The sequence below is a fragment of the Rhinopithecus roxellana genome, chromosome 12, assembly GCF_007565055.1.
Source record: "Rhinopithecus roxellana isolate Shanxi Qingling chromosome 12, ASM756505v1, whole genome shotgun sequence".
Classification (NCBI taxonomy): Eukaryota; Metazoa; Chordata; class Mammalia; order Primates; family Cercopithecidae; genus Rhinopithecus; species Rhinopithecus roxellana.
The window spans coordinates 68428686-68453945 of NC_044560.1; the positions used below are offsets into that span (position 1 = coordinate 68428686).

A 25260-nucleotide genomic window follows, 5' to 3' on the forward strand; every position below is an offset into this window, starting at 1 on the left:
GAGAGAGAGAGAGAGAGAGAGACAGTGAGAGAGAGACACCAAGTGCACTGCTGCCTCCTAGAGCCATGCACAGTCTTCCTGATGCCTTCAGCCTATACACGCTGCACTGCATGGACCATAGCCCAGAGGAGCTTCTCTGATGCAATCATGTTGCTTTGACTTTTCAAACGCAATGGGCACCATTCCAAACCTGATATCTCTTTCCCGGTTCTCTTTCCTAAGCTTCCAGCCAGTTAGACACTGTATATTGCCTTGGCAGAAAGGGTGATTAGTATTATTTCTTTCCAGAGATATTCTAGAAATGAGTACATATACAACATGTTTTTCTTTCCACGGATAAGACATGATCACCATGTCCTCTTTAAACCTTTTAATTTTAATATATTAATAATATGTATTGTTCATTATCTTCCAAATTTTTAAATTATTTGTAAGGCTTAGAAACAATCACACAAATGACAGCACTGCCCAGGACAGGAGGTTACTTCATTCATATGATACAGAACATCTGTTTAGAGCCAACAATCTACCTCATATTTAATAGGGAAACACTAGAGACACTGCCAGGACTAAGAATGGCCACTGTTATCACAATTATTCAACCTTGCTTAGGAAACTGTGTCCAACGTAATAAAACCGGGGAGGTAAAAAGATGGAAAGGCTGTAATCCCAGCATTTTGGGAGGCCGAGGCGGGCGGATCACAAGGTCAGGAGATCGAGACCACGGTGAAACTCCGTCTCTACTAAAAATACAAAAAATTAGCCGGGCGCGGTGGCGGGTGCCTGTAGTCCCAGCTACTCGGGAGGCTGAGGCAGGAGAATGGCGTGAACCCGGGAGGCGGAGCTTGCAGTGAGCCAAGATCGCGCCACTGCACTCCAGCCTGGGCAACAGAGCCAGACTCCGTCTCAAAAAAAAAAAAAAGACAGAAAGGAAGAGAGAAAATCACTGTTACACAGATGATCTGTGATCCACTTAGAAAACACAAGGAAATAAATTGAAATTAAAATTGACAAGGGAAGCCAATAAGGTGACCAGGTACAAAATAAATATTCAAATTACTTTTCCATATATTAGCAATAACCAGTTCAAAAATATAATACTCCAAGACAGCAATGAAAGGTATAATAAAAGTAGAAACAATGCTAAAAAATGTGGAAGACATATTTAAAGAAAACTATAAAATCCTTCTCAAGGGGTTAAAAGAAAACCAAGATAAATTGAGAGACATTCAATTCATGGAAGACATAAACAAATTTCATATATAGGTTTTATGAAATTCTAGTCAGAAGTACATCAATTTTTACCTCATTAAAAAAATCCAGGAGTTCGTTTAGTAGATAGTAGCTAAGATCATTTTGGGGAAAAGATGTCCTTATTTCTTGGATCATGAGAGGAAAATCACAGAAAAGCAATCTGTCAGAAACTGAGCATAGACTCTGACCCTTTGAAATGACGACATCACCTAAACATCTAACCTTCCTATATTTTCAGATGTTCAGTAGGTATTACTGGTAGAAATTACTGGTAGTAATGACAGATGTAAATTTGACAAGGATGAGGTTCATGTATTATCTAGTAAGTTACTGTCAGTGGGATGAAAGCTCTCACAGATGGTTGTTAGAGGCCTAAATTCATAAAGGGGATTCTTACTTTTCAAATTTTAAATATGCTATAAAACTATATTAATTAAAACAATGTGGGCCAGGGCACAGTGGCTCACCACACCTGTAATTCCAGCACTTTAGGAGGCTGAGGCAGGCGGATCAGGAGTCAGGAGATCGAGACCTTCCTGGCTAACACGGTGAAACCCCATCTCTACTAAAAACACAAAAAATTAACCAGGCGTGGTGACGGGCGCCTGTAGTCCCAGCTACTCAGGGGCTGAGGCAGGAGAATGGCGTGAACTTGGGAGGTGGAGCTTGCAGTGAGCCGAGATCACGCCACTGCACGCCAGCCTGGGCGACAGAGCGAGACTCTGTCTCAAGAAAAAAAAAAAAAAAAACAATGTGGGTAGATATTTACACTTACACATGTAATTTAGTTATTATAGGTAGAATTACAAATCTGAAAAAAGGTAGGCTTTCTTGAGATAGACATTTTTTTAACTATGTGGGGAAAATATTAAGACTCTTTTCCAATTGGATGAACTCTTTAAAGATAAAAAACAAAATCATAATGAAAACTAGAAGAACGTTAATAAGTATCAAATCCCTAGATAGCAAAACTCTTTCAATGCATTCAATCATTGAAAAATATAACTAAGAGAATAATAAATGTGGCTACATAGAAATTAAAAATTTTGTTGCACACAAACCAAACATTAAATAAAAAGGAAAAACAGAAAAAGATATTTGCAAAAATAAAAAAGAAAGCCTTTAGAAGCTTAGTATTGTAATACAGAAAGAGCTTTTGAAAAATCAGTAAAACAGTAACATCCAAATAGAAAAACAGACAAAGGAGAAGGGTAAATAATTTACAAAAGAAGAAATTAAAATGCCCAGGAGTTTGAGACCAGCCTTGGCAACACGGTGAAACCCTTTCTCTACAAAAAATAAAAATTGGCCTGGCATGGTGGCACGTGCCTGTGATCCTGGCTACTTGAGAGGCTGAGGTGGAAGGATCACCTGAGTCTGGGGGTGAGGTTGAAGCTGCAGTGAGCCATGATCACAACACTGCATTCTAACCTGGGCAACAAGAGTGAGACCCTGTCTCAAGAAAAAGAAAATTAAAGAAATGAAATAATACTAGTAATGAGAGATGTAAATTTGACAAGGATGAGGTTCGTGTATTATCTAGTAAGTTACTGTCGGTGGGATGAAAGCTCTCACAGATGGTTGTTAGAGGCATAAATTCATGCAACTTTTCTGGAAAGCAATTTGGGTGACACATATTAAGTTTAAAAATTTATTGATCCTGTGATTTCATGTTTAAAAATGCATTTCATGTTTAAAAATGCATTGTAAGGACATGATAGAGAAGCTGTATCAACAGGCTTTAAAATGTTCAAACTTTTGGATCTAGTAATTACTCAGGGAATCAATCACAGGGCAAACTTGGAAATACAGTCAAAATTGGATATGAAATTTTGTTTATTCATTGATGTTTTATTTATAGTACTGACAAATTGGGAGGGGAAACTAAGTTCAACAAGTTAGTCTGAATACATATGATGGTATTAAACGATATAAAATTATTAAGATCACATTTTGAAAATTTTTTTTTTTTTTTTGAGGCAGTCTCAACTGTGTCTCCCAGGCCAGAGTGCAGTGGTGCGATCTCAGCTCACTGCAACCTCTGCGTTCCAGGTTCAAGTGATTGTCGTGCCTTAGCTTCCCAAGTAGCTGGGATTACAGGTGCACACCACCCTGCCCAGCTAATTTTTATTGTATTTCTGGTAGAGTTGGGTTTCACCACATTGCCCAGGCTGGTCTCAAATTCCTGGCCTCAAGCAATCCACCCGCCTCAGCCTCCCGAAGTGCTGGGATTATAGGTATGAGTCACCGCACCCAGCCACATTTTGAAAAATATTAAATAATATATAAATATATAAATAATAATATTAAAAAGTTAAATATGCTAAGATTTTTTAAAGCAGGAAACAAAGCTATATGTGCAGTGTTATGTTAATATATACATATTCAACATGGTAACAGTAGCTCATTTCTGATGGTGAGACATGTTTTTTTCTTTTCTTCATGCTTTTTGCCATTTTCCAAATTTTCTGTAGTGCTCATGCATTGTTATATGGTTAAAAAATAAAATTAAACAATAAGATGTAGGGGGAAAGCATTCCAACTGTAATAGCAACAAAACTCATAAATACCTAATGCATGGAAACATTTAAAATACCTATGAACATACCAGAACTCCGCAAAAGTCGTATGCAATAAACTAATTAGAAAACAAACAAATAAGAAATGTCAGCAAATCTTTTGTGGGAAATAAAAGAGGGCTCTTGACCTTCTAGGGATGAAGGGAATAGATTCAGAGGTGCCTGAGGACTTAAGTCTGTATTAATGCTAACAACAGCCCTAAGCCAGACTTGGCTCTTCTGCTGCATAGAAATACATTCTAATACCATTTTTGGAATCACCCCAGATACTTTCCGGCAAACAGAAATGACTCTGATGACAGTTTAACAATTTTGCTATGATGGGATGTCCTTGTTTCTTGGATCACGAGAGGAAAATCACAGAAAAGCAATCTGTCAGAAACTGAGCATAGACTCTGACCCTTTGAAATGATGACATCACCTAAACATCTAACCTTCCTATATTTTCAGATGTTCAGTAGGTATTACTGGTAAAACTGAAGTAAAGAAGTGTCAGGGAGGCAGCTGTTACAGCAAAAAATGCACATTCAATAAAGCAACAGGACTCTACGAAAAAGGATGTGAGTTTATACCCTATTCCTCACAGACCCAGAAGGCTTCTATAATGTTTGCACAACATGTTGGTTCTGTAAGTACCTTGTTTTCCCCCTTGTCCCCACCCCCCGCCCAGATTCTTTTGAATTTAGTGAGGCTTTTACTCCAAGTGCTCCAAGGCAGAATCAAAGTTTACAGAAATCATCAGTGAGCAGTGGATTATCTCTGGGACAAGCTGGGCGTGCAAGTCAAGGATAAAGTCCTATCTTCCTTCCCCTCACCCTCCTCGTGTCCACGCTTTCTTCTCCATCATCCTCCCCCAACTAGTTTTTAGTTCAAGTGCTTAGCATTACTTTAAATACTCACAAAGGCATACAAGCACACACATTCTTACTTAAATAAGGACTTTACCCAGGGTGATTAGGCAGTTCCTTTTGTTAGTTAATAAAGACATGATCAGTAGGCTCTTTTTTTTTTTTTTTGAGACGGAGTCTCGCTCTGTCACCCAGGCTGGAGTGCAGTGGCCGGATCTCAGCTCACTGCAAGCTCTGCCTCCCGGGTTCACGCCATTCTCCTGCCTCAGCCTCCCGAGCAGCTGGGACTACAGGCGCCCGTCACCTCGCCCGGCTAGTTTTTTGTATTTTTTAGTAGAGACGGGGTTTCACCGTGTTAGCCAGGATGGTCTCGATCTCTGACCTTGTGATCCGCCCGTCTCGGCCTCCCAAAGTGCTGGGATTACAGGCTTGAGCCACCGCACCCGGCCAACTTTTCAGAGAGTTCTTTTCAGCCTGCATGTTTGCTTTTGGTTAACTGAAATTTTCTATCTTTTTAAGAGTGTTGGTTACGTTAGGGAGTTCATATATAGTTTAAATAGCTTTAAAGTTTTAAAATTCTTAATTTTTTTACTGACCAACTGGTCATAAAATGAACTTGGCCAGTTATTGATATTACTGTTAAATATATAAATCAGAAATTTTGCACAAAATGAGATTGAAGGCATCAGTTAACTGACTTCAGTGGGAAATCTCTCTTATCTTCCAGTCTCATATAAAATTACATTTTCCTTTTGGAATGGAGGTTGAAATAAATTGCAAGAGTCTGCCAATAGGAATGTAGCATAAGTTTTTAAAATGTGATGCACCATGGCTCACCAGGCCCATCGTCCTTCAATTTGGCTTTGCAGTCCATTCCCAGGCCTATTCAGAAACTTCCAGGAGGAGGCCCAGATTATATATTTTAAATTAACCACAGAGTTAAATCTGATGCCTAGTCAGGTGTGGTAGCCTCTGCCTGGGGTTTACACAAAAGTTTTTCAGGTCTTCTTCCTAAAAAGTATCCATACTGATAACATAAAAACATCACTAAAACACGTGACCTGAAAAATGCACATAAAGAGAAAAATGTTGTACAACTAATGATTACTTTCTAAATTAATAGAATCCTAGATACTAGGATTTATAATTGAATGATAATATTGTAAAGTCACTGAGAGGAGGAATCATGTTATTTCTCTTTTATATACTGTGTCTTAATAAAAAATCCCCCACATGTGAGGGATATAAATACTAGCAAGTGTTATATGACATAGGAAAGGGAAAGGAACCATCATGTATTGGCTGTGTTAGTATTGACCCTAGTGCCTATATTCTCATTTATTCCTTGCATAATAACTATCACTATTTTATAGATTTAATAATTCAGGTGCAGAGAGGTTAAGGTTAGTCAAAAAACAAAGTTATATTGAGTTTTTGTTATGTGTCAGACACTAGGGCTAAATTTTGAGGAAGCAAAATTTAGTAAGCAGGTTTTTGTAATAGATGGTGTATTAATTCATTTTCACACCACTATAAACTATACCTAAGACTGAGTCATTTATAAATGAAAGAGGTTTCACTGACTCACAGTTCCACATGGCTAAGGGGTGGCCTCAGGAAACTTACAATCATGGTGGAAGGTGAAGGGGAAGCAATGCACACCTTACGAGGTGGCAGGAGAGAGAGAATGCAGGGGAAACTGCCACTTACAAAATCATCAGATCCCGTGGGAACTCACTCAGTATCACAAGAACAGCATGAGGGAAACCATCTGAATGATCCAATCAACTCCCACCAGATCCCTCCCTCAACACGTGGAGATTACAAATCAAGATGAGATTTGGGTGAGGACACAGAACCAAACCATATCAGATGGATTTACAGTCCAATAAGTGCATTGCAATGTTAAAGGGGCCTTATTGAAATTTCTACAAGATACTATGAAGCTGTAAAGGGCAGAATGGAAATTCTCAGGAGGAAAAGTAGAAAATGAAGAAACATTTCGGAAGTGACTTTTTGGCTGAACATGAAGGTAGTTTACAACATAGAAGACAGAGGAGGAGCAAAGCCTTAGAGATGCCAAAGGCTAGCAAGTTTGGGAACTGACAGGCTAGAGTGGGGTAAATTAAGAGACATGGAACACACAGCCAGAATGAGAATAGAGAAGGAAGCAAAGTTCCAAGTCATAGAGTTTGCCATTGGTATATGAAGGAGCGGATTGTAATGTATTAACAATCATGAGCCAACAAAGGGTGTTAAGCAGAGGAATAAGAGGAAAGACTCTCAGGCAGCTGGGAGGTGGACCAAACAGAGAGAAAACAAGACGGAAAAGTTACATAGGAAACTGCAATCATCTGAGGGAGGGACTGTGATGGCTTGGGTGATGGATATTTCATTGGAGATGGAGAAAAGATGATGAAATGGAGAGACAGTGAAATGTATTGGTCTTGGTTACTTTTTAGGAGGGAAAAGGTAGGAAAACTTCCAGTTTCCTAATTTTGGTGATGGAGTGCATAGTGGTGACATCAAGTTAGGAAATACATGAGGAGGAGGAGCAGATGGGAGGAAGGTGATAAGGTCAATAATGAACATGAGGAGTTTGAGGAGCATGTGAGACCTCCAAGTGGATTTTGGAGAGAGCTGGAAGATTGGGAGTTGAAGGTTGGAATATAGTGTGTTAGTAAATAGGTGGGAAGTAAGGAAATGGAGTTTGGTAGTACAAGGATGGAGAGATAAGATGGTTCCAAGAGAGGAATGCTGAAAAGGGTGCCATGGAGAGAGTAGTGATGGCTTGAAATGGTAAATTTGAGGAGTAGGAAGGAAACCAAAAAGAGGAGGTAAATGGATTGCCGAGGAGCACTAAGGGTCTAATGAGATTGAAGGCCTGGTTTAAGGTAGGAAGGCTGCATTATGACCATGATTTTCCCCAGCACTGTTTTACAGTGATTGTGCAATTGAGCCAAGGTTATGCAATAGCAGAGCAGACAGGAAAAGGACAGAGGATTAAACTATTTTAAACGTGGATTTAGAATATTTCTATCAGGCTGGGCATAGTGGCTCATGCCTGTAATCCCAGCACTGTGGGAGGCCAAAGTGGGCAGATCACTTTAGCTCAGGAGTTCAAGACCAGCCTGAGCAACATGGAAAAACCCCATCTCTACTAAAAATACAAAAATAAGCCAGGCATGGTGGCACAAACCTGTAGTCCCAACTACGCGGGAGGCTGAGGTGGGAGGCTTACTTGAGCCCAGGAGGCAGAAGCTGCAGTGAGCTAAGATTGTGCCACTGCACTCCAGCGGCTAAGTGATACCTTGTCTCAAAATAAAATAAAATATTTCTAACAAATTATCGAATATTTTACCACGTAGTTTACCATTATCTATATCATTTCATTGACAATTTCAGGTAGTTGAATTCTGTACAGAACAAAACCATAACAAAGAAGCTCCAAACATGCAAAATACAAAATGCAGTCTCCGAAGCACATGGGAAGTGATCCGTGATTCTGAGGACTTTAAGAAAACCACTCCTACGACAACACAGCCACCCAATCCCACCTTCTCATTGCTGCAGATTGGACAAAGAATTGTGTGTTTAGTCCTTGATAAATCTGGAAGCATGGCGGTATGTTCAATGAGTCTTGGTCTTCTGGATGCTGGTCACAGATATGCATGTTCTGGACCCTGACTCGGAACTGGTTGGGAATAAACATAACCTGAGGGCCAGAATAGTTGTAACTATAACATTGTCTTCAGAAACGCCCACCTCACCTTTCTTCAACAAAGATTCAGCATCAACTATCTCATTTGCCAAATTGAATTAATTTTCAATTTATGAGCCAAGATCTGATGAATTATATGAGCTTAACATTTTTAATGTTTCACTGACAATATATAAGTCTATAGGTCCACAGCCTTATGTATTACTCTGTTCTCATACTGCTATAAAGAAATACCCAAGACTGGGTAATTTATAAAGGAAAGAGGTTTAATTGATGCACAGTTCCCCATGGCTGGGGAGGCCTCAGGAAATTTACAATCATGGTGGAAGGGGAAGCAGGGATGTCTTACATGGCAGCAGGAGAGACAGAGAGTGAGAGAGTGAGAGAGCGTGAGAGAGAGAGAGAGAGCGCGCACAAAGTGGGAAGAGTCCCTTATAAAACATCAGATCTTGTGAGAACTCACTCACTATAGCGAGAACATCATGGAAGAAACCACCTCCATGTTCCAATCACCTCCCACCAGGTCCCTCTGTTGACATGTGGGGATTATGGGGATTACAATTTGAGGTGAGATTTGGTTGAGGACACAGAGCCAAACCATATCACCTGATACAGAACTTATCTATAATTATTACTAATGCATTGAACTTTAATGATTATGTAATCTGTTTTTATCTTTTACTATTTATACACTGACCCTAAAATTCTACCCAAAGATGCTGCTAAATATAAATAAGAAATTTTTCCCCCTAGGATATGCCTCAAGTAAGCTTATGGTCATTTGCTCTACATTTATGCAACCACTTCCAAATTCCCTATCGCCTTTTCTGTTATTAGTCTTTCCATCTAAATGCAACCTGTTTTTCTTTTGCTTCTCCATTTAGACTGGTAACCGCCTCAATCGACTGAATCAAGCAGGCCAGCTTTTCCTGCTGCAGATAATTGAGCTGCGGTCCTGGGTTGGGATGGTGACATTTGACAGTGCTGCCCGTGTACAAAGTGAACTCATACAGATAAACAGTGGCAGTGACAGGGACACACTCACCAAAAGTTTACCTACAGCAGCTTCAGGAGGGACGTCCATCTGCTCCGGGCTTCGATCGGCATTTACTGTGAGATGTGTTTTTCTATTGTAGTTTAGAATGTTTGCAATTTATGTTGCTTAACAAATTTCCATTTCCAGTGTTTTCATGCATGCCTACCTAGGGTCCAACTGGATGAGAGAGCCAAGGTCAGAGCAATGGTTCAAATGATGCAAAGATACAAACCTCCAAAGATACTAGTAACCAATTCATTTACGCTTTTATGCTTTTTTGCATCTGTGCATTCATGCTTTTCTGCATGCGTATCTGCATTCAAAATATTCATGGTGTGCCTTCTACGTGCCAGGCAATGTGCTAGGCCCTAAGAATACCATGAGGGCCAAATAGACACTACCCTTCTGTCATGGAATTTACCATCTTATTGGGGGAGACACTTTAACCAAAATATAACACAAATAAGTATATATTTACAAACTGCAATGAATGCTGTGAAGTAAAGGTACACAATGATGTAAAAAAGTATCTTCTGTGGGAATAAAGAGGTCTGTGAATATGGTTAAGCTTTGAGGCAACTGAACACTCCAAACTTTAGGGCATATCAGACCTCCTTTTGGGAAAGCAAATAGTTTATTTATTGAAGCAGGAGGGCTTGGGGACTGTAACTATGATTGTATTGGGGTAATACCTAAAAATCTCTCATCTGACCATCCAATCACATCATTCCTCTACTTAGATGTCCTGTCTCCCCATTTTCAGCGAAATTAAGAAAAAATTTCTCTATCTAATGTGTAAGATCTATCATGATGCAGCCTTTATCTACCTTTCCAGGCTTAAGCACCAGGGACTCTCTGCCAGGCAGCCTGTGTTTAAGCAAACCGGATAACCTGTCCTTCAGGGCTTCTACATCTTTGCCACACTAGGTCCTCACCAGAGCACTGTCTCCTCCCTTCTTTGAACTTTTAATCACGCTCATTCTTCAAAGACCCATCTCAGACACCACCTGCTTCTTGACATCTTTCCTGATTCTTTCAACCATATAGAATTGCTTCCTAAACCCTATAACTCTTAAAAGAAATGCCCTCTTATAATATCTAGCTAGTCTGTCTTACATTCTAATTATCCATTGCAATTGAGAATAACTACTTTAGGAATACGAGTTATCTTCTTACCTCCTAGACTGCTAGCACAATATCATTTATGCAGGAGGTTCTTAGTAAATAAAATTGAATTCATTGTTTGATGCACTAATAACACCTGATGTTTAGTTGCTGCAAGTATAAAATGCAATATTCCATCTTTACCTGGAGGCTCTTTAGCCACATGAAACAGAACAGGAGATTGAAAGGGGCTGGCAGGGATAAGGTCTCAGAACCTCGCAGTATCTTAGGCAAGTTTGCCCTAAGCCTGCTCGTTGGGCACATCACACTCAATAGTGCTGTTCCATTTTCCCACGTGGCAGCAGAAATCTGTAGTTTCCAGCTGACACTGCTTGATGTGGACAATGGGCTTGACCATTTCTTCAAGTGCTTCTGTCCCTCTGACCATTTTGGTCCACTTTGAAGATCAGTTCCCTGAAAGTGGTTTCTATCGCATATACAGTTAGCTACGAAACCCTTCTCCAGATGCCTGCATGCATCTGCATTTCATTACCCTGTCACCCACCCAAGCCTTGACTAAAAGAGCAAATAAGGGAGGAAAACAGACAATGAAATCACTTGTGCTGTACCAAACTCTCGCTATGCAAGACCCTAGGGGAGATGACTAATGCCAGATGGCACGGTGGTGAAGAGAGAACTTCTGATTCTGCATTTTCCATTCAGATGAGTAAGAGAGAGAGTGGTATACCAGTGGAATTTAGGATGCCCCCTGGAGTGGAGTCTGGGTGTGGGGTGAGAGAAGCTCATGTGGCTTCAGGGTGATGAGGCAAAGGACCTTGGATGTTATACTGTCTTCAAGATCCCTGCTAGTCCTGCTGCAGGCCCTGGTCAGGTCTGCCCTGGGCTCCTTGCAGTGGTGTCTGCTGTAGCCATAGCAGTTTGGCTTGTTCTCCTTTGTTCTCTTGGCTTGCTCAGGGCCCAGTGGTCCTTCCCCACTGACTCAGTCCCACCCTGGCTCTCCCTGTCGGAGAGGAGCCCTGAGCACCACCCTGTCCTCCGTCCAGCCTCTAGCCACACTGTTCACTCCTCAACCTCTGTGGCAGGATTATCTTTCTCTCACCTGCCAACATTCAACTCAGCTGTCTTCTGTCTCCCCTTTAGGATATGTGGGAACATTTGCCTGTTTTCCATGACACACGGCAGTTATGGGAAGTGAGACAAGAAAATCCAAATTGGGCCTCTCTGGCCTGCAGCTTATTAAGGCCAAAGCCGTGATCACAGCTGACAGGCTTCTGGGCTCTGGGCTCCTTGACACAGCAACAGTCACAGTTCTGTTCTCTTCTAGGGAGTGAAGGCAGCCTCCTCTAATAGCTGAAACAGGGAGAGAGGTGGAAGCCTCCTTTCCCTTCAACCTTCAGAGGACACCTTCTTTTCTGAGATTCTAGGCCTTTGGAGGATGCCTTCTTATCTGAGATTCTAGGTCAGAGAGATGCTTAGGCTTGACTGCTTGTTTCCCCTATTTCTGGGTCTCTCCTTCCACTCTTTTTAGGGGAAGAGTGGACTCTTGCTTTCTTTTCTTAAATAGATAGCATTATTATTTTATCTAATTTTCCTTCCATCCTAATCTTATTCAACATTGGCAGGAGTATCCTCTCTATGCCGTGTAAAAAAATAAATAAATAATCCAAATGTACCAGGAATAGTTGAGACACAGGTGTCACACAACAACTAGGAACTGAGATTAATGGAAACGAAATGTTTTGCTTTAATCAGAAAGACTGTTAAAAATATTGACAACTCATGTGACCTAGGTAATGACCAATCAAAACCAATGCCAGGCATAAATAGCTGGTATTGTCCGACTGGTGAATATCATACAAATTAAAGTCTGCCCTGGGTCTAATATCCCCCCAATATAATCCCCGTTAAATGAGGATGGTTTCTGAAGGCGTCTTGGAAGCTCTGAAAGCCTATCAAGGAGACACCACGTGAAGGAAACTAGGAACACCCTTTGCTGTTTCCCCAGTGCTGTCCACCCCTAGAGTTGCCCTGCATCCCACACCATCCCTCTCTACAGCAGACTAGCCAAGGGGAAAGACAGCAGTCAAGTTCCATGAATGCTGCTGGGTTAAGATTGTATCATTTCAAGGCAGACAGATATTTGGTCATTCCCAGACACTTTGGTTTATTCCTTCTGGAATTTCTTTTCTCCTTTCCTGTAAGCAGAATTTTCATAAACACCTTGGCCACCCTGAGTCTGATAACTCATGACCTGAATTCTGTCCTTAGGTGATTAAGAAGAAATATCCAACTGATGGATCTGAAATTGTGCTGCTGACGGATGGGGAAGACAACTCTATAAGCGGGTGCTTTAACGAGGTCAAACAAAGTGGTGCCATCATCCACACAGTCGCCTTGGGGCCCTCTGCGGCTCGAGAACTAGAGGAACTGTCCAAAATGACAGGTGAGGGATGATTTGCTGAGACCCCCGGTATTGTCTCTCCTACTGGACTGTGAGCTCCAGTGAACTGGGGAGTGGGGGAAAGCTGAGATAGAGAGAGAGAAGATAACCTAATTGGCCAACTAGCCACCCTTACCCCCAAATGACTATTTGAATGGACTCTGCTGATTTATTTTAAAGCTTTGGATCTAGGACTAGGGCAGTGTGGAGAAGAGAGAACTAGCACAGCACTCTAGTGAGGACTTAAGACCTTCTTCCTGAGCCAAGAACCACTCCCTTCCAGTGGCAGCTGGCCAAGAGACCCAGAGGAGACAGATGACAAGCCACTAACTACATAACACCATGGCACAAGTGCTACATTAGCAATAGGAAGTACAATAAAGCACAAATAAGGGAGCCTTTAACTTTACCTGGAGAAGAAGCGTTCAAGAAACAGGAGGAGTAGCAAGGAAGGGCAAAGAGCCTGTTAAACAAGGCAAAAGATCACTCCCAAAATAGAATACAATGCAGTTTCTCCATAAAACCTTAACGTATTGTGTGTCTAACTCTCATACACAGTCAGATGGTTAAAATAGATTCCATATGTCACCAGTTTCTTTAGCAGAGTAGGTGAACACTTTTTTTTTCTTTTTTAGGGATAATATTGTGGATCTCAATTATCATACTGAGTTGCCTTCTGAGGCCACTAAAATGCCAGAACTGTATATTCCTAGTACTACCTGTCCTAGACTGGGTTTCTTAGAAGCAGAGCCTGAGACAGGGATTTGGGTGCATGCAATTTATAGGGGAGAGAGTGCTCAGGAGAAAAGGAAGGAGGAAAGGATAGGGCCAAGGAAGGAGCTAAGCACTGATGCAGACGTAGGCAGTCTAGCTGCACCCCCAGGGGACTCTGGAATTGAAAGTGCATCACAGACTTTTCTCACCTTGAGGCAGGAGGGTGGACTTTTCCACCATTGTGTCTATCAGTCTTTGACTGTGGACTGTCAGAACAGGGCAGAGGAGAGGGGCATGTTATTTCTCTATGCAGGGTGGCCCCTTTTAGTAAGACAATTCTCTGGAAGAGGAGGCAGCTATAAGCCAACGCCTAGAGCAGCTGGGAAGAAATGCACTTGGCTAGGTACGGAGATGTGGGTGGGGCATCAACAGCCTTACTGAAATTATTTCCTTAACTTCAGATGGAATCATAATAGTTAAAAAGTACTTTCACATCAACTAACTTAGTGACACCTATTCTAAATAGCCCAAGACTGCCTGGCCTGGTGTAAAATCCTGTTTTTATGATATACTACTCTGTAACTGTCCCTTTGTCCACTGTTGTTTCTTGCTGTTGTCACATATCTGTCTTTCCTCATTTAGAAGAAAACTCTAAAGCCAGGTTTGTTAGAATTATGTTTCAAATAAATCAATAGTCTTGGAGTACGGCTTAATGAATTCTCTCAAGTAAAAGTACAGGACCTTTAATTTCATGATTTCATGGCATAAGTTTATATCATAAGTTGATATCAAATTGTATCAGAGATTCATGGCTGCTTTGCAGATAGTTAAAGTAACCAGGTAACTGAGATGTTGCTGAAGCTATTATGTACTAAGATTTAAAAATTAGTGGCTGGGTCTGGTGGCTCACTCCTATAATCCTAGAATTTGGGGAGGCCAAGGCAGGTGGATTCATTGAGCCCAGGAGTTCAAGACCAGCCTGAGCAACATGGTGAAACTCATCTCTAAAAAAAAAAAAAAAAAAAAAAAAAAAAATTAGCCAGACATGGTGGTATATGCCTGTAATCCCAGCTACTTGGGGGCTGAAGTAGGAAGATCACTCGAGCCTGGGAGGTGGAGATTGTAGTGAGCCAAGATCATGCCACTGTACTCCACCCTGGGCAACAGAGCAAGAGCCTGTCTCAGAAAAAAAAAATAAATAAGTTAAAATAGTATCAAAGTCTGAGTTAATGTAGGCACCTATTTGATGTTGATCTATTTACACTTTAATAACACAATGGGATATTTATTTTGTATATTCTCTAAACAACAGCTAAAATGTTGCAAATATTTGCTTACTGGTAAGTAATTTCTGAAAATGTATTGCATTTTAGGAGGTTTACAGACATATGCTTCAGATCAAGTTCAGAACAATGGCCTCATTGATGCTTTTGGAGCCCTTTCATCAGGAAATGGAGCTGTCTCTCAGCGCTCCATCCAGGTTGGAGTTCTTAATCTTTGGTTTTTCATATTTACACACAATCATAGCCAAGATGAAGAATTTAATGGCTAAAAGTTTTAAGTTTTACACTCTTCTGGTACTGAATTAAAATTAAAATAGAAGGTCCAGCCTGATATTAGACATTATTCCTAAAATGCAACACTACTCATTTAAACAAGGCAATTAGTGTTTACTTGTTTGGAAGCAATACCAAGTGACTTCTTCATAGAAATCAGCAGATAAAATGTCGTAGGTCCAAGAATTCTTTTTTAACATCTCTAAACAAGCAACTAGAGCAATGTAGTTGGCTCAGAATTTTCTTCAGAGTAGATCATCTCAATTACAAATGTTCTGGGACAAGTGTCCAGGGACTACTTGTTTTATTTTTCCATTAAATCAAATTTCTGATGTTTGCCAAGATTTACATATAATGGACAGAAAGTGCTTTGTACTGTAAAAAGCCAGCGGTGTCAGTCTAGACGCCTGGATCTTGGCCCTGGGTCTGTCATTAACTATGTGACCTGGGCAATGAACTTCACCTCTGTGGACTTTCATTTCTCCACCAGGTATAGACCAGAAAACTTCCAATGGCCCATCTGGTTCTAAAATTTCAGGAAAACCAAATTGCCTTTCAAAAGTCTTGGGACTATTAAGAAAAAAGAAAAAAAATGCATCTTTTTTCAATGCTTTTTTTAAGTAATTGCAGAAATTATTTGCGTTAATTTTTAAACTAGAGAGAGTGAACAATCAACATTCACACTGGTGTGAATTATAATTTTTATGATGAAAGTTCAGATAAAGATAAAGGAATATCGTAATGTCAAAGCCTAATAATGACAGATTTTGAAACCACAGGCTTTCTGGCTTATCAATGGAGCATTTACTCAATCTAGGAAGACACCAATTATACCCATCTGGGTTATTCTGGTTCAGATTTAGAAAATTAAACTCAAGGGCCTGGTTTGGGAAAATGGAGGAATGTGTCCTAGAAAAGTAATTAAAGTGATAAAAGGACAAGTTCACATTTAGGAAATTTCTGCCTGTGATTTTTGTATTTAACAAACCTAACAGAGAGAGAGCGAGAGAGATGGAGAAATGAGCAAGACTCATTCACCAGCGTGCCACAAGAACCAGGTCTAATAGCCCTTTACTTTCTCCACATGCCAGCTTTTAATCTACCTGTGAAACTAGGAAATCTGGCTCCATGACCAGCCCAGTCTGTCTTCTAATAGGTGCTAACTTTGAGACAATAACTACCTAGGAGATAATCCTCAAAATCACATTTTCTAAAAAAGTCTTCCCTACCTCACTCCCTGCTCTGCAGCTCCCTCATCTATTCCAAAAAAGTTGGCCTTGGCTTACTTCATTTATCTCCACGGGGCCTGCAATACTCCTTGACTGACCTAGCAATTAGGTAATTCAGACAATTTCACCCACAATGTGTAGGTGTCACACACACCCACAATGTGTGGGTGTGATGAATGTCAAAGGATTGATAGAAATGAAATCCTATAGGAGATCAGAGGAAAAGGGGAAATTTTTTACAACTGGTAAATGAGATGGACAGCAGAGAAACCTTTACAGAGAAAGTAAAATTTGAATTTTGAAGAATGAGTAAGGCTTGGACAAATAGAGAAGACTAAGAAGGCTTAGATAAATGGAGAAGACAAATGTAAAGCCTTCTAGGAAAAGTAAAGAGTATGATAATAAAGTCAAAGAGTCAGGGATTCACAAGGATATTTTGGGGAAGTGGTCTTGTTTGGGTGGAGGAAGGGAACTTGTGGAAGCTAAGGCTAGAAAGATAACTTAGAACTGCATCATAATTGCTCCTAACACCAAATCAAGGACTCAGGCATTACTGAAGTCTTTTTGATGGGGCACTGGGAAGAGAGGGGCAGAAGGGAAAAGACCATGTGATGGGAGCTGTATTCTCCAGAAAGTAAGAGCTGTTTTTCTTAACAGCTTGAGAGTAAGGGATCAACCCTCCAGAACAGCCAGTGGATGAATGGCACAGTGATCGTGGACAGCACAGTGGGAAAGGACACTTTGTTTCTTATCACCTGGACAACACAGCCTCCCCAAATCCTTCTCTGGGATCCCAGTGGACAGAAGCAAGAAGGCTTTGTAGTGGACAAAAACACCAAAATGGCCTTCCTCCAAATCCCAGGCATTGCTAAGGTATGGAGTCAGCTTTTTTTGTTTCTCATAATTCAACAAGATAAAATAAAGCTTTTACAATATAATTGTAGCATTTTAAATGTTGGTGGTGGCTAAAAGGAGAGTCAGTATTGAATCAAAGAGAGAACAAGGAAAAAAGTCTCCATCCAATGAAAATCACTCAGTATGCCAGCAAGTAAAGAGAAAGGAAATAGGTGATATTTTGTCCAGGTACTAAATGGAGAACCTTCAAATTACATAGTAATCAAGATGCAAAACGATCCTCGACGTTTTGGGATCACAAAAACGATTTGCGTTGTCTCAGAGACTCGTCTCTTATAAAAACAAAGCAACAATAAGCATACAGCTTTCAGACCTCACCATCCCCCTGACACCCGCCGTGGAATTTTCTTGACAATGGGAACAATATAGTTAGTTCAAACACACTGAAGCTCCCCATGGCTGACAGAGTATCAAACATGCACACCTCTTCTTAGATATGCTTCCAACATGCGTGTATCAGAAGCTTTTCCTTTACGTGACATTGAAGTCAGGTCTGTGTCACCTGAAGTTATTCATTGGAAATGTTTACACGTGTTTTGGTTCAGGTTGGCACCTGGAAATACAGTCTGCAAGCAAGCTCACAAACCTTGACTCTGACTGTCACATCCCGTGCATCCAATGCTACCCTGCCTCCAATTACAGTGACTTCCAAAATGAACAAGGACACTGGCAAATTCCCCAGCCCTATGTTAGTTTATGCAAATATTCGCCAAGGAGCCTCTCCAATTCTCAGGGCCAGTGTCACAGCCCTGATTGAATCAGAGAATGGAAAAACAGTTACCTTGGAACTACTGGATAATGGAGCAGGTAATCACCCAAGAAATTGGAAAGTATATATTTCTTTTTCCAAGAAGCAACCAGGGAATGCCAAAAGGGCACAGTCTGGTGAGGGCAGTTAGACAGGCAAGGCAGAACAGCACTGGGGTCTGGTTGGGAGAGTTCTCCACTTCCCCACAATTCCTACGTTTCAAAATGCTGGAAAATATGAAGGCTTCTGCAAGCCCCAAAGCACATTAATAGCTCAACCTCAATGGATTCAGAGTCTCTAGGGAGTTGTCATAGGGTATTCCACAAACCCCAAAAAAAGAAAAAGAGGAAAATTCATAACTATACTGTGGTAGGTGCTTTGTATATACACATATGTACACACACATATGTGTGTATGTATATATACACAAATGCATGTATACAAAGACATATATAATCTTTGTTTTTACAATATCTTCACTGAGGCTTTCACTTTTAGAAAGCAGCAGACGTAGATTCAAGCACAGTCCTATATGATTCCTGTATCTATGCAGATTCTATATTAGCTTGCCCCAAAAGTGAAAATTCTGCCCCTTATTCTTGTCTTTAAGAAGTCTATTGGGGAGAGACAGAAAGAGAATTCTACATTTCTTTTTAGAAAAAAACATGTCTTCTTACTGTGAAGCAAGTAATCATACTAGAATGAATCCTGTGAATGAATTTCCCACCTAAATCTACCTTGGGGAGAAGTCATTAATTTTATTAAATAACCATACAACATTTTTTTCCTCCACAGTTGCATATAGCAGTTTAATTTAGTTCAACAGATGCTTATTGACTAGTTACCTTGTGCTGTGTTGGGTGTAACAAAGAAACAATATCATCTTAGATTTCATTAAAAAAGTCAACAATTCAAGAAGACAGAATGTATACCTAAAACCACACACACTACACACACAGTGATAAAAGAAGTAAGCCTTACCCTCAACACACCAAAATCTTAAGCTCTTGGAGCTAATGCTGAATTTCTTGTTGCTTTGAAAATTCTTTTTTTTTTTTTTTTTTTTTTTTTTGAGACGGAGTCTTGCTCTGTCGCCCGGGCTGGAGTGCAGTGGCCGGATCTCAGCTCACTGCAAGCTCCACCTCCCGGGTTTACGCGATTCTCCTGCCTCAGCCTCCCGAGTAGCTGGGACTACAGGCGCCCGCCACCTCGCCCGGCTAGTTTTTTTGTATTTTTTTTAGTAGAGACGGGGTTTCACCGTGTTAGCCAGGATGGTCTCGATCTCCTGACCTCGTGATCCGCCCGTCTCAGCCTCCCAAAGTGCTGGGATTACAGGCTTGAGCCACCGCGCCCGGCTGCTTTGAAAATTCTTAGCCTACATATGAGTTGGAAATATACAAATACCCTCCCAGTTACCTTTAGGATATTTATTAATTCCTTCATTGTTTATCAAGGTGCTGATGCTGCTAAGGATGACGGTGTCTACTCAAGGTATTTCACAACTTACGACACGAATGGTAGATACAGTGTAAAAGTGCGGGCTCTGGGAGGAGTCAACGCAGTCAGACGGAGAGCAATACCCCAGCAGAGTGGAGTAATGTACATACCTGGCTGGATTCAGAATGGTAAGCAATCTGTAATAACACACCTGGCTTGTGCAAAAGGATTGGTTTCAAGAGGAAACTATTAAGCCTGTGGGGCAGAATGGTGCATGATTAAATCAGGGTTTCTCAACCTTGGCACTACTAAGATTTTAAGCCAGACAATCCTTTGTTGTGGAGGGCTATCCTGCACATTGTGGGATGTTTAGCAGCATCCTTAACCTCTATCCATTATTTGTCAATAGCAATTCCCTAGTCATGACAATCAAAAATGTCTCCATATGTCATCCACTGTCCCTTAGGGGGGCAAACTAGCCCCCGGCTGAAAATCACTAGATAGAACACAGCTTTTGACTGCCTCACTTCAAAGCCCAGCCCTCTATCAAATACAGTATTTTGTATAATCTTTTGTACTTCACTCTCCTCAGTTGTAAAATAAGGATAATAATGGCAGTTACCTGATAGCATGGTCACAAAGAATAAATAACACATCTAACAAACTGTTACTGGTAAATAGTATTTAATAAAGGTTTTATCATTATTTTAAAAACATTTTTAATGAAGTTCTTTCCATTGAAGCATTTCTAATTTATCCTAATGAATCATTTAAACAGAATTTAAAAAGCAGTAATTTAGGGTTTGTTATCTACATCAATATCATTATCCAAGTCCACTGTCTGTCTTTCCTCTTTTCTCCTCCTGCTCAGGCCAGGGAGCATAGTAGATGAATTTCATGCAGGCCAGCACACTGACCCCATGTGTAAACAGTTGAGAAAATTATGTCCATGAAACAGACAGTCCCATACCACTTTTGGTTACAAACACTTGCCCTGGACTAGAGAAGGAGTTGAGACCAAGTTTGTGTCCCAGTGGATTCCCGGACTAGTTTTCCATCAATCTCCACCCTGTCCTGGGCAGGCTTTTTCTTGATGTTGGTGTGGGGGAAGGAGAAGAGCTCCTTTGAGAACCTTCCCACTGTCATCTTTACTTGGCTGTGTGCTTAGTGAAGAGAGAGAGGATTCAGTGACACATGGTGTCCCTCATGCAAAGGTGATAATAGAGGGGAAATGTTTTAAAAGATGCCACTGCCTTTTTTTTTTTTTAGACAGTCTTGCTCTGTTGCCAGGCTGGAGTGCAGCAGCGTGATCTCAGCTCACTGCAACCTCCGCCTCCTGGGTTCAAGAGATTCTCCTGCCTCAGCCTCCCGAGTAGCTGGGACTACAGGTGCACGCCACCACGCCTAGCTAAGTTTTGTATTTTTAGTAAAGACAGGGTTTCACCATGTTGGCCAGGATGGTCTTGATCTCCTGACCTTGTGATCTGCCCACCTCGGACTCCCAAAGTGCTGGGATTACAAGCGTGAGCCACCGCGCCCAGCCAATGGCACTGCTTTTTGAGTTAGGGGAAGGAAGCAGAAGGGGACTGGTTAAGTGACTAAGTCTAGCCTTATCACAGCATTTTACTTACAGTAATACATTTCATTCTTGTAAGTATCCATTTTTAAAGATGGGGAAACAGAAGCTAGAGAGGTTATGGGTTCATATAACTAATAGTGTTAGTGCCTCGCATAACAGTAGGCCATGTTCTTCCCTCTATCCCTCGATAAGCCGTAATGGCAGTCTCTACCGGTGCTTTCAGTATGAACCCTGAACCTGCTAGAGCATTCACTCCATCTTTGCCAAAGACCAGATTAATGGGTATGAAGATTAAATGGTCTTTAACAGATAAAAATTTTATAAAGAGGTAGAGTTTATGAGAAAACAAATTCTAAGTAATGCCATGTTAGGATCTTATGAGATATTTTTATTGAAAAGAAAAGAGAACCTGAGAACTCTATAGATTGAACAGACCAGGGTATTTTTTAAATTCCACAATTACTTTTATACCTATCTTTGATAAGAATGTGGATGAAATTGGAATTACTACAATAACTAGATTCCCATGCATTCACTGAGAAAATCAGAAGTCTTTCAAAAGCACAAAATTTTGGAACCTCTAACATAAAACATTTCATTAAAAACTGAAATTTAATAAGAAACATGAAACGCAAACATGGAGAAAGTGAAAGAAATATGCATAAACAATCAAGGCATTCTTGAAGGTCCAGTTGATTAGTTGCCAAATAAATAGGAAAGATAATGAAACCCACACTACTATTTAGGTGGAAGACATTTCTTGAGGCAGTCTGAGGTTTAAAACAGAGTTAGCATTTAGGCTGGGCACAGTGACCCACTCCGTAATCCCAGCACTTTGGGAGGCCGAGGCAGGTGGATCACCTGAGGTCAAGAGTTCGAGACCACCCTGGCCAACATGGTAAAACCCCATCTCTACTAAAAATACAAAAAATAGCTCGGTGTGATGACACATGCCTGTAATCCCAGCTACTCAGGAGGCTGAGGCAGGAGAATCACCTGAACCCAGGAGGCGGAGGTGGTAGTGAGCTGAGATCGCGCCACTGCACTCCAGCCTGGATGACAAGAGCGAAACTTCATCTCAATAACATAAATGAAAGAAAGGAAAGGAGAGGAGAGGAGGAGAGGAGAGGAGAGGAGAGGAGAGGACAGGAAAGGAAAGGAAAGGAAAAACAGAGGTAGTATTTAAACTGACCTTGCGGAAAGACAAGATCAGGATGGGCAAAGAGATGGAAAAAGAAGCAATTTCAGGACAAATGTCATGAAAATAAATTCCAAAAGGTTATTCCACTAAATATCCAGGGAATATCTTAAGAGATAAAAAGCCGTGATTCTCTGTTTGCTCTTTTCCCTCTGATGAAACCATATTTGGGGTCTTGTCTCCAAATATTTAAAATTAATTCTGTGCGTGGAAGTAAAGAAGCAGAAGTGGGGAATAGGAAGAGGGTGATCCGATAATAAAACAGACGGAGGTATCACCATTTAGTGATGTTGCTTACCATATTTCACATAATTATTTTAATGCAGATGAAATACAATGGAATCCACCAAGACCTGAAATTGAGGAAAATGTTCAACACAAGCAAGTATGTTTCAGCAGAACATCCTCGGGAGGCTCATTTGTGGCTTCTGGTGTCCCAAATGCTCCCATACCTGATCTCTTCCCACCTTGCCAAATCACCGACCTGAAGGCGGAAATTCACGGGGGCAGTCTCATTAATCTGACTTGGACAGCTCCTGGGGATGATTATGACCATGGAACAGGTAAGCTGAACCTGGTGTGGACCCTGTAAAGGAGTTTACCAGCCAAGCAGAGGAGCAGAAGCAGGTGAGGCAGGCACCTGTGTTCTGATGCTTGGGGGCAGAAGGCAGGAGGGATCTTGCTGGTCCTTTGAAATGAAGGATAAATGTATTTAAAGAAGAGAGATTTAAAACCTGAAAAACTGGTATACTTTGGGAGTAAGAGGTTTCAGCCAGGAAAGGTAAACCTCACTTAGTTTCTGAAAACTTGCCAAACTGTCCTTTGACAAACTCCATTTTCTGGGGAGCAGTGACCCCTGGAGAAGAACTGGGAATAGAGCATAGATGTCTATAGAGCAGAGCTCTTTTGGAAGGAACCTCAGGTCCTACCAGACTTTCTCTTTCAAAGTGCGGTCTGCGGACTACAGCATGCGGATACCATGAACACTTGTTAGAAAGTGTTTTCAGATCTGCATTTTCAGATCCCTGGGTGATTTGTACACACATTACAGTTTGAGAAGCACTGGTGCAAACTCCCTCTATAAATAATAAAATAATAAACAGTTGTTAAACAACCTCTTCTTTCTGCCAGGCACTATGCCCAGAAATGCTGACCAAGGCTTTAAGTCATGCCCAATCCAGTTTTATGCTTATCACTGTGTCATTATATACAAAGAAGAATGTAAAAGAGATAGTGACCCTTGTAAATAGGACCATCGGTTCATTTATTTGGGAATCTTATGGGGTGATGATATAATTTCTAATAGACTTTTAAAGCTTTTTAAATATTTTTTAAAGCTCTACAGCTTAGGAAGTTTCTTTAAGATTTCAGAATTGAAGTCACATTCTTTTTTTTTGTTTTTCTTTTTAGCTCACAAGTATATCATTCGAATAAGTACAAGTATTCTTGATCTCAGAGATAAGTTCAATGAATCTCTTCAAGTGAATACTACTGCTCTCATCCCAAAGGAAGCCAACTCTGAGGAAGTCTTTTTGTTTAAACCAGAAAACATTACTTTTGAAAATGGCACAGATCTTTTCATTGCTATTCAAGCTGTTGATAAGGTCGATCTAAAATCAGAAATATCCAACATTGCACGAGTATCTTTGTTTATTCCTCCACAGACTCTGCCAGAGACACCTAGTCCTGATGAAACGTCTGCTCCTTGTCCTAATATTAGTATCAACAGCACCATTCCTGGCATTCACATTTTAAAAATTATGTGGAAGTGGATAGGAGAACTGCAGCTGTCAATAGGCTAGGGCTGAATTTTTGTGAGATAAATAAAATAAATCATTCATCCTTTTTTTTTTTGTTTTGATTATAAAATGTTCTAAAATGTATTTTAGATTTCCTGTAGGGGGCGATATATTAAATGTATTTCCTGTAGGGGGCGATATACTAAATGTATTTTAGACTTCCTGTAGGGGGCGATAAAATAAAATGCTAAACAACTGGGTATATATGCATAAAAACTATCCATTCAAATCCAAAAATTTAATAATCATTGAGTCTTTTATTAATGAATTTAAATACTAGAAAGAAACAGGGCTTGCATCAATAAATGGAAGTATGTTTTTATTTGTTTTAAGGAGCTTTGTCCCTTAAAAACAACATGCAATTGCATAAATCTAACAGAGTTGCTAAAAGTTGTTTGGTTTCTTTTGGTGAAGAAAAGACCAAACTAAATTATTTAAATATAAAAGTCGTGACTTGTTATGTAGGGGTTTTGGACCAGCATCACCAGGAACATGTCTTATTTTCTCTAAATTTGAGCAATGATGGTGCATTTAAGGAAGTGATGGCATTGAAGAAAGAAAGAACAGCATAATGAAAGTTCTCTAGGCACAGAAATGAATGTTATGTGCATGAAATTACAAGAGTTAGCGATGCTTTAAGCCATGGCAGTGGGGATAAGGTGGGAAAGACAGTTTCAGGCCAGGTGTGAAGGGAAAGTGATTGAGAAAAAAATATTTATTGTGTACTTTGTCCAAGGGCCCTTCTAATGCCTTATATGCATTACTTTATTTAATGTAATTCAGTTCTTTCAACAAATGTACACCAGCTGCTTATTATTTTCCAGGCCAATGCTAGGTTCTAAGGATAGAGAGATAAGTAAGCATTGGATTTTTTCCTGTACACTAAAAAGAGCATTTGAGGATTTATTTTTGAAGTCAGGAGGCAGATATGCTCAGAGATATGCTTGAGAAGGGGGTCTTTGAGAACCACATGAAGGCCTTAATAAGCGTGAGAAAGGCGGGTAGCATGACAGATGAAAGGGGAAGGAGAAGAGGAAAAAGGGCTGCATGTGTAGGCCTAGCAGTATGGCAGTCTTCGTGAA

At 40.5% G+C, this 25260-nt stretch overlaps 1 protein-coding gene across 1 annotated transcript in view; it reads left to right on the forward strand.

Annotated features, from left to right (window-relative positions):
- CLCA1 (chloride channel accessory 1) overlaps window positions 1-24230 on the forward strand; it is a 34971-nt gene extending 10741 nt beyond the window's left edge. The window contains exons 6-15 of the mRNA XM_010388776.2: window positions 4284-4461; window positions 8087-8305; window positions 9287-9514; window positions 12832-13006; window positions 15091-15197; window positions 17160-17375; window positions 17963-18224; window positions 19620-19790; window positions 22706-22942; window positions 23790-24230. Coding sequence (XP_010387078.1) covers window positions 4284-4461; window positions 8087-8305; window positions 9287-9514; window positions 12832-13006; window positions 15091-15197; window positions 17160-17375; window positions 17963-18224; window positions 19620-19790; window positions 22706-22942; window positions 23790-24181 — 2185 coding nt within the window. The 3' untranslated portion in view covers window positions 24182-24230. The remainder of the gene's footprint in view (window positions 1-4283; window positions 4462-8086; window positions 8306-9286; window positions 9515-12831; window positions 13007-15090; window positions 15198-17159; window positions 17376-17962; window positions 18225-19619; window positions 19791-22705; window positions 22943-23789) is intronic.
- Window positions 24231-25260: the final 1030 nt, after the last annotated feature.